Source organism: Anneissia japonica, unplaced genomic scaffold, assembly GCF_011630105.1.
Source record: "Anneissia japonica isolate Jap-2015-1 unplaced genomic scaffold, ASM1163010v1 scaffold288111_len316891_cov189, whole genome shotgun sequence".
NCBI classification, from domain to species: Eukaryota; Metazoa; Echinodermata; class Crinoidea; order Comatulida; family Comatulidae; genus Anneissia; species Anneissia japonica.
In genome coordinates this window covers 274,204-288,237 of record NW_022727056.1, presented here as the reverse complement: position 1 = coordinate 288,237, position 14,034 = coordinate 274,204, and the positions used below count along the sequence as shown (strand labels likewise).

The following is a 14,034-nucleotide window of genomic DNA, read 5'->3' as shown; positions in this document are numbered from 1 at the left end:
TCCCTGGGACTTGTTCTAGGCATTTACCAGTTGACACCTCAGTGGCAGGCTGTATTTCCCAAAGCATAATGGTACACATTCTGACCAGTTTCTGCTTGGAGCTGTAGGAATAAAAAGATAATGATAAAGCCAGGAAAAATTATAAAAATCTCCCTCTAGATCCAACAAAATTTTTAATAGTGCCAATGTGATCGAAAGTATAAAATAATTTTGAAGTAATCTATTGCAGGTTATTCCCAGTATTTGGGACTTCAATAGATGCATCACATTTTTGAATGTTAGCTGACATTTCAGAATAAGGTTATAAGGGTCATTCTTTAAATGTGGTTACATTTGAAAATAAATATATTAAAAATTCACACTACACTAAGATGCAGTGCATCCAAGTCAGTGTTAAATTTGGTATTCAGATCCCACTTTTTTTTTAATTTTCATCATTGCAAGCTTGTACGTTGCATTTGAGATCCATGTGTGTGAGGTGAAAGATGATACCAAGATCAACTGAACCATCCATTATGTTTCTTTACAATGAACATAGTAGTTCCATTTTAATTGAAAAGATGGATAGTTGTAGCTTCACATTTCAAGTCATTTCCATTAAAGTAGAATAAATGAGAGGCTTGACATTTGTAGTACTGAAGATTTTATTCAGACACTGCAAAGAGAAATTATTGAATATTATCATGTACTGTAGGTACCCCGTATGATCCAGTATCAGATTTGATATCACTTTAAATGGTATTCTCATTTTATGTAGGTACATCAATCAATGTACATCAATAGCTTCTTGTGGCTGGTGTGCTATCCCCAAAAACATAACCTCATTATCTTTCCCTTTTTTATTTGAAAAATGGAATAAACGCTTTTAGAAGGGCGAAGAATGATCAGATGGAGAATATTTTTTCCATGGCAGAACAAAGTAACAAAGCTGAGTTTGTAAAATACTGTAGGTCCTGAATGGCTGGAACGTAAATCTATCATTTTTTATTATGCTGACCTAATTATATGCACAGCCATTTTTCAGTGATAAAAAATTCTTCCTCTAATTATAGCAAATTAATTTGAAAATATATATTAATATACAGAAATTTGTCAGGCAATTAAATATTTACCTAGCTAACAGGTTTTATTATATCATTATACTATTGTTTGCTTTCACTGTAATGTTTCAGTTATGTTCAAATGATAACAGTAAATTAGAAAGTGTGGACAGGAGTATATATTTTATATTTTTCTAGGCTTTACATGCTATAGTAATATAAGATTTTACCAAAAGATGGATGCATAATTTTGAGAACCGAGGGCGACGGCGATGTATGCACAAAACATCGGATCTCTTTAACAGATCTAGGCATAGTCTTACTACTGTACAACTAGTGGTTGCTTGAATCAAAAATCGTATTCATTACCTTACTGTATAGTGTGCTATATATTAAAACAGGCTTAGGTCTAGCCATCGCTTTAACGCCGGTACATAGCTAGACAGACGGTTTTAGGCCAACCATGAACAAAATATTTTTCTTTTTTTTTTCTGGAAGTTTACTTTGATTGTATTACATAGAGGGTGCTTGTTGGGACATTTTTCATAGTATGGTTTTGCTCAACCTGCCCGTGCATGATCGTGCAGATCAGATACTTTCAAAGCCAAATAAATCTTTCTTTAAACTGATATACTTTTGTTAAAGTATTGAATATAAACCTGGTTTGTACTTTACTCCGTCATTACTTTTAATACTTTTTGCTTGGTAAGCTTGGCATCATTCTATTGTGGTGCCTACAATACGAGGTCTTAGGCCTGGTCTTCATAATAGGGACTGCTATTTGAGGCCTATCCTATTTCAGGTAGGTTTTTTTAACTAAAAATACTAAAAAAAAATAAATAAAAATCTGACCGACAATATTGATTTTTGCCATTTAAGGGCAACACAACAATTTTTTTTTAGCCTAATGGTCAAATCAAATAAAATCAAATATGCATTTATTTTCCATACAATACAGTAATAGAGTATACAATAAGAGTGCGAATTGAAACAAATACATTGTATGGAAGGAGGCTACAGTAAGTTCTAGTAGAGCTTTAAGACGAATGATGAAATTTTCCAAACACTGCGCCGTGAAGTGCGCTCAATTGGTTCATTTTTGCGCGCAGTATTAAAAAAGTTCTGTTACATGGTCACAACAGCCCAAACAAAATGATACGTAGAATATAAATTATATATTCATTAAACTGCAGGAGCCAATATAGGGACGGCATGTCCCTAAATCTGTAGCCCTATCCATTGTTGTACAAATATATCACTAATGTCATTCAATTTCAAGATAAAGAGAATCATACATATTGTCCATGGAACTAACTATTTCGTCACAGGGATTTTTTTCTTGTATATCTTGCCGTTGGTCTCCATCGTCAGTACATTCATCTGTAGTCATAGCAGCCAAGTAGCCATCAGTGACATCATCAGAATTAGTTGTGTTGATGTCATGATAAGTGTGTAAACCTTGATTTCTATCTTCTGTATCGTCACCGTCAAGGGATTGTGTAATGCGAAAAGAAGGTTGAATTGTATGAGTTTGATGTCTTTTGTAGATGGTATTTTGAAAGCTTAATGTGCCAGATTGGGTGTGGGTATTTGTGCTACAATTATGACAGTTGATTGTTGTTTGGTTGTTGAATGAATTTTGGATGTTGATCAAACATTTTCTAATGTACAAGAACAACATACAATTTATTGCTATAGAAAAGAATAATAATATGACGAGCACTATCATCAATAATACCGGTAAATTTGATTGTTCAGAAGTTATTAAATTCTGTGAGCCATTTTTTAAAGTAATGTCTGTTGTAGATACAGATGTTAACAGCTGATTGACACTGGTTGATAACTGATTGGCAGTGAGTGTGGTTGAAGTGCTACCAATTGCTTTGAAGCCTTCAACTTCACAAGTGATGTCAGTATTGATCATGTCAGCTGTCACATTCCCAATGGTTAGAATGTTGCTGTTGTCTTCATTGACTTGGCAATTTATGGTGCTCTTGCTGCAACTGCTATCACAACCTAAGTTTTGGATTACTGCTTTCACACTGTTACTGTCTGTTGTCCAGGTATAATTTACCTTAGAGATAGTAGTAGTCTCGACACTACACTGGAGAGTTGCTGGCTTTCCAATTGTAACATCAGTGACATTAATGGAAACTTGAAGATGCTGTTTGATTGAAATAATGATTTTACAGCTCAATGGTGATGCACTCCACGAGGGTACAGTCATGAAACAAACATGAACTGAGCCATCCATATGTTCTTTTGCAATGAATGTTATGTTGTGAGAATTTTCAGAAGAGGAGTTCCATTTCAATTCAAGAGATGGATATTTAGTTGCCACTTCACATTCTAAGATCACTTTATCTCCTTCAAAGTAATATGGATGAGATGCTTGACATTTAGGATTTTGAGGAATTGGCCAAACTTTAATTTCTTCTTGGTCAGATGATGCAAATTGCTTTAAATGTGTATTATCATATTTACACTTGTATGTTCCTGTGTCAGACTCTGAGAGACTTAGCATGTCTATGCGGTATTTTCTGTGGGTTTGAATAGTAGTCTCATCGTATATGTTTATTGTTGATATATCTGTTCTATTTCGTGTGAATTTTATATATTTCTTATCAATTTCATATGGAAATGAATTTAACTCACAAGTAATATTAAGCTTTTGACCGACAAAATATGTTTTTTCTGGTATGCTCAAGACAACTCTTTGTGGTGAAGAAGGATGGCAACAACATATCATGATGAAGAGTATTCCAAAGTTAACAACTGACAATGATGTCAACATTGTATTCAAATTACAGTGATCTGGTCCAGTGTAAATTTGGTAACTGAGCAGTAGTTAGAGCCAATAATAAATCCAGGAATAACAGAGAAATGGTTTAAAAGCCTGTAATTCTAGTCTAGTGAAATACATCCATGACCAGTGTTATTATGGAGTAGAAGAGTCCAAAGTTATCAAATCCCTGGATAGTAAAAAAAATTAACAATGATTCATGTTTTCAAAGCTTGAAAATGACAACACTTGTATTTAGATGTTAAATGTTGATGTGGAGCCTTATAGCACTTAATAAGGCACTGTGATTGGTTAATATTTGATTAGCCAATCATATCCATCCATCCATATATAATATATATATATCATATCAATTTATTTAATGTGACATGAGTAGTGTTTCAGATGTCATAATGCCTTTTCATTTCTAGTTATTTTTTTATTACTGATTTGATGGACAGTTTTTAGGTTTTGTTTTCATAACTGTTATAGTTTCATTTATTCTGTTTTTATTATCAAAACTCATAATAGTTATTCATTATATAATGATATATTGTTATTTAATTAATGCAATCAACAGACACAGCAGTAAGAACTGCAGAGACATTTGGAAAGCACTTGAATTTGAAAATATTGCAATCAAATTCCCACATATATAGTCTACTACTAGAATTAATTCCAGTATACCTCCAAGAAGCGAAATTTTTTTACCTGGACATTTGAAGCAGTGGAGATTGGTGGTGCTATAGATTCAAAATATCACCTTCCTGATTTGGCAATAAATCATGAATATTTATTAGTACTTTCTTATTGTCAGAGCAGTTTCTATATATATAGTAATAACGTGTGAGCTCCGACGTGTTCGAATGCGGTGTTGTGGTATTGTCTCTGCATAGGGCTATGAAAATGTGCATGTGGAACTTGTAACATTCATATTAGATTGGGTGCGTGGCACAATGACGTAGCGACAGTTATGAGATTTTGAAGTAATCAGCAAGAAAATATGTTAATTTTGCCAAAAAAATACATGTGCAGTAGGATATCAAAATCGAGTCCTATTATATGTGGCGAATGTTCGTCCCGTTGGTGGTTGCTACAACGTGTGAAAATCATAATTGTACTTGATATACTTTCAGAGATATTTTGTGGACAGAAAAAACACAAAATGTTATTTTAGTAGTATGCAGTAGATAGATTTTAGCATTATAGATTGGTTGGCACAATGATCCCATGAATTATGTCTGCTGAGATGCATGGTGGCCCTCAAAGGTTAAATTGTGCATTGACCTAGTGCTAATAGTTTTCGGTAGATTCTGTTTTTAAACTGAAGGTCTCAATAAAACATGACAGTACTTTTTTTCATTCTTTATTCAAAAAATTGTAAAAATTTTACAAACAGAATGTTAAACAAAATGCTTGGTCATTGTCAGGAAACTCAAGCACATGGAGGACATCTATAATACAAATGTTCAAATAAAAAAAATCAATAAATTAGTTTTAAGTCTGCTACCAGTAATCAATTCCTACATATCTTATGGGGTGCACAAATATTCAACTCATTTTCAGTTTGAATAGTGCCCTCTCTGTGATTGTAAAGTAACCAATTTATAATTAAATGAAACTGAAAGTGAAAAATATTGTAATAGCACCCTCTATAATTCAAATTATGCCAATTATTCCTTTATGGTAGAGATTTGCTTTAAGAGCATATGTTGTGCACTTTAGTGGGTTAGAATTCTGTAATACCAGGATTTTTTTGTTTTTTCCCCTAAAAATATTCCCCCCAAAAATTTCTGTAGGTTGACCAGTATTCTCATATTTATTGTAGGAAAATCCAAGGAGGTTTTATAGCTCTTTGGTATATCAATTAATTTTTGTGGCTGGTGTGCCATTCCTGAACCATATGCCCACTATCTATGAATTTGAAGGGTGAAGCGTGAGACATGTACAGTATTGTAAATAGTAAAACTATCAAGAGACAGATGAGAGCTCTGATCCCTGGACAGACAGTATATTTCCAACCTTACTCTTTTTACATATTTGTCTATGCCTAGTCCTACTCTTCTTTTTCTTTTTCCGACCTTTAGCACATTCTCATCTAAGTTTTCAAGAAAAAATACAATGTTCCTGCCATCCTGATAATCTCAATCGGCTGATGACCAACATGCTAACCACTACCCACCACCCCTAATTGCATCTGCTATTATGCTGTTATGTAAATTTCACACATTCTTGTCTTGTTCTCTGGACAATTATCTTTTCCGCCTAACCACTATTCATAAATGTCCTTATATAATCTTTTTTCATTCAAAAAGTGCATCTTGAATTTAATAATTTCCCATAAGAACCCCTCGATTTTCATCTATTTCCATAAGTGCCCCCTCAATTTCCACTCTGTTTTAATAAGTGCCCCATTTAAATAAGCACCCCATTTGAATAAGCGCCCCTCAAAAAGTGCAAAAAAATATTTTAAGCGCCCGGGCGCTTATTCGCGCAAGTAGGGTAATTATATGCACAGCCATTTTTCAATAATAAAACCAGCAAAGTCTTCCTCTAAATCCAGCAAATGAAATCACAAAAGTACCTCTGATTACAATGTACTGTATTCAGTGTTCAGAAATTTGTCAGGCAATTAATTATTTTCCCAGCTAACAATTTCCATTACAACATTATAATATTGTTTGCGGTTTGGTATACAAACATTTTTTTGTAGAACCATGCATTTATAACATAATCTCACTACTAATTAACATTGCCGACATGCCTAACCACAATGTTTAAGAACATTATAATAACATTTGTGTTTGCTGGGTTAATAAGATAAAAATAGTACTACTGTAGCACCCTCTATAATAAAAGTTTGATAATTTTATTTCTACAGTAGCACAGACAGATTGCCTTTCTTTAAAGCATAATATGTACTTTAAGGGGAATAAACTTTACTTAAATTTACTCTTTCATAGAAACAAACATTCACTGAAACCATTAGCATAAATGTTATGTTTTAAATGATAAGAACAGTACAGTACATTTAACAGGTGCCTGGGCAGTGCTTGCCAATTTCTATTCTTCTGGGCTTTATATGCTATAAGCAATAATAAGAACATTAAAAAAAGTAATTGGTACGAACATTTATTTCTGGCATAACTTTACTTCTCTTTAATTAATTACTTGGTAGGTTTGTACAAACCTACCATTAATATAGGGAAAAAAGGGAGATAAGATTGTTTGCTCATTGCTACAATTAATAGTTATTTTTTCACTATGTGGCAAAAATCATTCATGTTGAATGAAAAACTTCAGTCTTGATAAACATACTGTATATATAGTAATTGAGTTTTTATATGATTAAAATAAGGTAAGATAAGAAAAATGATTGATTCACAAAGGGAAACTACATTACTCCTCAAATCCATATAGAATATAATATATAAATATAAATCCCAACTGCAGAGATTTAGGGAGGGCAAGCGTTTTTTAACTGCAGTCAAATGGTCGAAATGGCCTACAATAATAAATTTTACAATTGTAGTAGACTGAACACAAATCGACATTATTTGATATTTATTTATCTGTATAACTATAGTACACCTAGGCCTACAGTATAAGAAATTGGTGCCCTCTCATTTCTAAACTTCTGGATCCACCCCTGAAACTCTATACCTCTCAATTATTGTTGTACAAATATTTCATTATGTCACTCATTATCAGGATAATCAGAATCAGTTGTAGGAGCTTGTGGCGCAGTGTGTAGGGTGTTGGACTTCTGATTGTGATATCGGGAGTTCGAGGCCAACGCATCGCATTGCTTGTGTCCTTGGGCAAGGCACTTTACTTACGTTTGCCTCTCTCCACCCAAGAGTATAAATGGGTACCTGGTAGGATGGTATGGCATTGAATGTATGGGTTGTGCGTGTTCAACCAGCAATGACCAGGGGTAACCCAGGGATCAGAGAAAGTTGTACAATGTGCCAACTCATTATCCAGTGACCAGGGAAATAATGACGCCAGTGCTTTGTTAATCGCTTGTAAAATCTGTGGATTGTAAAAGGCGCTATATAAATTTGGATTTTAAAAAATTTAAAAGAACAAAAGCAAAAAAAAGTAATATTTTCCATGGAACCAACTATTTCTTCACAGGAGTATTTTTCTTGTTGAATATCTTTCCTTTTAGAGAATAATACGTATGACTGCTGTGTTCACTCTATATACTGTGTATATGAATATCCATTAGTTCGATATGACACCAGTTTTTGATGAATTAGTTGCGTACTAATATAGCACACTTTCAGCTTATAAAGCCTACACTCTTGTACATTGGTTTTGACAATAAATGTACAGTATTGTTTATATACACCAAAGAGTACTACAATGCCTGCTGTAAGCTGTCCAATCGAGGGATGCCGGAGTGATCTCCTTCTCAATAATAATTACACTCGACCATCATCTATACCACAAATTAAGTGACACTTGGATTTGAATACCTGCAGGACCACACCCATTCACTGAACTAACACTACAGGCTATCCCGGAAGATTATGAAGCACTTGGATATCGCCTTTTGCAAGCCACTCCAAAGGTCAGGGTCTCAGTTATGGCTGATACTAGGTGTCAAAGTTGTTTGGCAGGTGTCGGAATACTTCGCCGGCTAGGAATGAAACAAAAAGACCTTATACCGGTGTCTATGCAAATGAAAGCTGCCAATAACGTCGGAATTAAAATACTTGGTGCTGCAGTTCTCTGATATAGTGGCGTAGATACATCAGGTGATATATTAACTAACAGGCAAATAACTTACTTAACCGACAGCTCAGATAAGTTATTCTCGTCGAGAGGCATGTATGGCGCTTGGCATAATCTCCAAATCCTTTCCAACAATAGGCGAAACACCAAAGCCAATAGAGACTGTGAAGGAACATCTGTCGGTCCATGAGCTTGACACACGAGTATGCAAGGGCCTTGTCAGGCGAGCACCGCCACCCTTACCAAGGCAATTGCCTTGTGAAGCCACCGAGGAAAATCGGAAGCGCCTTGAAAACTTTCTCCTGGAATATTACGGATCCAGCACATTCAATGTTTGTGAACATCAACCACTCTTATCAACCCTCTTATGAAGGTGACACCCATGAAATTGATGATTGATCCGGACGCAAAGCCTGTGGCTTATCATACACCTGTTCCTGTTCCTCTTCATTGGCAGGAAGCGGTCAAAGCTGGCCTCAACAAAAATGTTAGACTTGGGCTTATTGAACCTGTTCCTGTTGGTGAACCGGTCACTTGGTGTCACCGCATGGTTATGTGTGCAAACAAAAATGGCAAGCCCAGACGCACAGTAGACTTGCAGTCATTGAATGCACATGCCACACGAGAAACTCATCATACACAGTCACCGTTCCATCAAGCTCGTCTGGTGCCTGCTCACAAAAAGAAAACTGTGTTTGATGCATGGAACTGTTACCATAGTATTCCCCTTCGAGAGGAAGATAGACACTTTACAGCGTTTATTACCCCATGGGGAAGATACCGCTACTGTACTACACCACAAGGCTACATCGCATCAGGCGATGGGTATACACGCAGGTATGATGAAATCATATCAGATTTTCCAAACAAAACTAAGTGTGTTGATGATGCGCTTTTGTGGGCAGACATCCTGGAGCAGAGCTTCTTCCAGACAGCAAAATGGCTGGATACCTGCAGCAAAAATGGTATAACGCTTAACCCAACCAAGTTTGTCTTCGGGCAAGGCACGGTTGAATTTGCCGGTTTCGAAATCTCACCTAACGCTTTTCGTCCATGTCAGAAGTACTTGAATGCTATCACCGACTTTCCTACCCCACAGAACATCTCTGACATGCGGTCATGGTTTGGTCTAGTAAACCAGGTCGCCTACGCATTTTCAGTGGCTGATCGCATGTTACCATTCCGCCAACTCCTAAAACCTGGAACGCCATTTTGATGGGATGATCGTTTGCAAGAATTAATTGAGGAATCTAAAGCGATCATAGTCAGTGAAATCAAGGAGGGTGTTCAAATTTTTTGACAAAATGCGACCTACATGTCCAGCTACGGACTGGTCTAAGACTGGTGTTGGTTTCTGACTTCTTCAAAAACATTGCACATGTTCATCCGTCATCCCATTCTGCTGTAATACGGGCTGGAAAGTCACACTTGTTGGCAGTCGGTTCACCAGTTCAGCTGAGTCACGTTATGCTCCCATTGAAGGTGAGGCCCTGGCTGTTGCTTATGATCTTGAGAAAGCCCGTTATTTTGTACTAGGCTGTCATGATCTCGCTGTTGCTGTTGACCATGAGCCACTATTAGAGATATTTGGAGACAGATCATTGGAAGACATCCCGAATGGTAGATTACACAACCTAAAAGAGAAGACACTTCGGTATTCATTTTGAATGGTGCACATCCCTGGAGCACGTCACTGAGCGGTGGACACGATTTCTCGTCATCCGAGTTGTAGAGAACATGTTCCAATGAAACTTATTGACGATGCAGACACTACTACTAACTCCACTGATTCTCCATCACCAATCCTCTGTCTATGTGCAGACGATGCTGATGTCGCATGTGTGAGCGTCGATCAACAGCTACTTGCTTTCTGTGCTATGGCCCTGGATAGCTTCCAGTGCATCACCTGGGATAAAGTTAAGCTTGAGACTAATAGTGACGACACCATGGCCAACTTACTTACCATCATTAAGTTAGGAATGCCTCAGTCACGTCATGACCTTCCCAATCAACTGCGTGAATACTTCCCCATCCGGGATGATTTGAGATCAATTTATGGCGTTGTCATATATAAAGACCGCATCGTTATACCTCCTCGATTATGTCAAGAGGTCCTAAAGGCACTCCATGCTGCACACCAAGGGGTATCTTCAATGGTTGCACGCGCTGAATCATCACTATTTTGGCCAGGCATTACCAGAGATATACAGGCTTATAGAGAAAGATGCAGCCATTGCAACAGAATGACACCGTCTCAACCAGCAGCTCCACCTTATCCACCCATGTATCCTACCTACCCGTTCAAATGCATATGTGCTGATTTTTTTCACCACAAGGGTAATAGCTATCTGGTTATCGTTGATAAATACTCCAATTGGCCGATTATCGAAAGAACGTCAGATGGTGCCCATGGTTTCATTACTTCACTACGTCAAGTTTTTATGACCTTTGGTGTTTGCGATGAACTTTCTTCGGACGGAGGCCCAGAATTCACTTCAGGAAGCACTCAAGACTTCTTGAAACAATGGGGTGTCCATCACCGCTTGTCGTCAGTTGCTTTTCCACACTCCAATTGTAAAGCAGAGGTGGGGGTCAAGACTGCTAAATGCCTGATCACCAACAACACCGGTCCTCATGGTCAACTGGACAACAATGCTTTTCAACGAGCGATCCTTCAGTACAGGAATACACCTGACTCGGCAACCAAAACTTCCCCTGCCATGTGTGTCTTTGGCTGTCTGATTAAAGATATGATACCAATTCTACACAGTAAATACTTACCACACCCAACGTGGAGGAGCACTATGGCAGATCGTGAGATTGCACTACGAAACCGCCACATGAGGTCTGCTGAGTATGGTTCCAGCATACACGTCGGCTGCCGGCCTTGGCTGTAGGTGATTCCGTTCGAATTCAAAACCAAACAGGCCAACATCCCACTAAGTGGGACAAGACAGGCACGGTGATTGAGGTGCGTCAGTTTGATCAATACATGGTGAGGGTCGATGGTTCTGGTAGGATAACACTACTACGTAACAGACGCTTCCTCAGAAAGTACATCCCGGTATACCAACCATAGTGCTGACGTATGATCACTGATGACCTCCGCTTCCTCCCTGTGAGACAGGGGACCGAAACTAGGGGATGCTCCTATCCCAGTTTGGTCTACACTTGATACACCGCCGCTAGATGATCAAAATGATTCCAGATCTACGGTTTCGCCAGGATCTCCGCTAGTGACCTTACCTAATCTGTCTACACCAACCACCCCTCCGCCACCTGTTAGCCATGGAACACCCCAGTCTGTCACATCTCCACCTACTAGCACTGACACTACGCCGCGCTCAGGTGATAATGGTCCGCAACGTTTATCTCGTATTCGTCGTCCGCCTATCTGCTATGGCATTGATACCGTTTAACCTGAACTGTATATAGCCTTTGTTGCATAAAGGCTGGGGGAGGTAGAGAACAATATGTATGACTGCTGTGTTCACTCTATATACTGTGTATATGAATATTCATTAGTTCGATATGACACCAGTTCTTGGTGGATTAGTTGGATTGGATTGGATTTATTCAGTGTAAACACCAAGGATAGCCCACGAAAGTCTAGAAGAAGACTTATTTCCAGTGGGGTCCTTCTGGTGGTGATTGGGCAGTACACCGGGAGACAATCCCCTACTCTTTTCCGAAGAGTGTACTGCGTTCTTTAACGTGCACATGGACCATAATGCACACGGGACTAACGGCTTAAACGTCTCATCTGAAAGACGGTGCGCTATTGTAACTTGTATTTCAGCCCTCTAGCTGAAACACAAGGAGAGGCAGCGATGGGAATTGAACCAGGGACCTAGAGATCTCCACGGTTCAGCGCACACACAGTGACTATAGCAAGCCGACTGAGCTAGGCTGTGTACGTATATAGCACACTTTTAGCTAATAAAGCCTCTATACTCTTGTACATTGGTTTTGACAATAAATGTACAGTATTGTTTATATACACCAAAGAGTTTGTGACTTTACCTTTGGTCTCCATTATCAGTATATTCATCTTGATTTAACTGTTAATCTGTCATAGCAGCCAGGAAGCCATTAGTTACATCATCAGAAGATGTGTTGATGTCATAATAAGTGTGGAAATCAGGATCTTCCTTTGCTATGTCTCCTGTGACATCATGAAGATTACTGACAGGGGTCGAAGTAGCAATTATGACAGATAATGGCACTGTTTTGTAGAAATTTATAATCAAATTTAACTGATTTATTTTCTGATGTTGTGGAATGCATTGTTGTAGAGCATTAATGATTGTGAACAAATTTTACATGTTTCTGCTAAAAGTTTAGCTGCTAATGACACTGAACAAGGAGAAATTAAAGTAGAGGGGGTGGTTTCCCCACCCCTGCCTCAATGAGGGTACCAGAATAAATCTCTGGTAGGTTCAGGGAGGTGGGAGGGGGACAGATAACATTATTTGATAGGCAAATTAATATTTTTAGTACACCAATAAATTAGGTACTTTAAAAGTTTTGAAAAATTATGTAGGATATACAAGAATCTGTCTGGCAATTAATAATTTACCTATGTGACAATTTTATGTCATAAAACATTATAATATTTTTGCAGTTTGGTATAAAAAAAAAACATTTTTTGACAACCATAAATATGTATACTGCAATGTTGTGTTAACTTTTTTTTGACAACTGACAATGAAAACAGTAAAGTAAATGATTTTTTAATGATGTTTTGAATGATAACAAAACTAAATTTAGGAAGTTCATTGTGTTGTGCTTGCTGTATTTTTTAATATGATTGACATATTCTTTTTTGTAAAAGCTAGTAAGAAACATAGTACTTACTCGGAACATTTTTATCAGCTGACTGCTAGATGGAAATATTTCCATCTAGCAGTCAGTTGATAATCTCTGTTAGAATCATCTATACTATAACGAAACTAAATGAAATTGTTTGTTAAATATTTTGTTGGAACTAATATTAAGAATGTATTTATACTGAACATTATTGAACATTCATTTGAGGCAAATGCTTAACTTCTCTTTACTTATTGTTGAATATCGGTTAGTTGTTGGTGACTTTGAATGAGTAGTATGACACAGTTCCTTTTAGTTCACTGCAAACTTTTATTCACACAAACTGTACGTTGGTTACAATCAGCTAAACTCCTGGTTTCAGATGTTAGAGAACCCTTTTAGAGTGGAGTCAGCTCGGCCCTGTACTTTTCTTCTGTGTTGAATCTAACTACTGACTACTGATTACTGATCACTGACTACTGATTACTGACTACTCACTACTGATTACTGACCATTGCTGATTCAGTGATACGGGGGTGTTTGCCTATTATACTTTAGGTAATGGGGGTGTGTCTCAAGTAAGTCACCCCATACTTTTAGAGGATTGGATCATAGAGAAATTCTTTCTCTATGATTTAGTAACTTGTTTACCAAAAAACT

The 14,034-nt window shown here is 37.2% G+C and overlaps 1 protein-coding gene across 1 annotated transcript; it reads left to right on the top strand.

Annotated features, from left to right (window-relative positions):
• Positions 1–10,310: 10,310 nt before the first annotated feature.
• Positions 10,311–11,984, top strand: LOC117113390 (uncharacterized protein K02A2.6-like). The gene is made up of 2 exons (XM_033256708.1): positions 10,311–11,458; positions 11,693–11,984. Exons 1-2 carry the CDS (start codon positions 10,311–10,313, stop codon positions 11,982–11,984), a joined length of 1,440 nt encoding a protein of 479 aa, XP_033112599.1.
• The last annotated feature ends 2,050 nt before the right edge of the window (positions 11,985–14,034 follow it).

Coding starts and splice junctions, on each gene's coding strand:
- LOC117113390 (XM_033256708.1), top strand. CDS start 10,311: ATGAAACTTATTGACGATGCAGACACTACTACTAACTCCACTGATTCT. Junction 11,459..11,692: donor GTCGGCTGCCGGCCTTGGCT/GTAGGTGATTCC, acceptor CCTGTGAGACAG/GGGACCGAAACTAGGGGATG.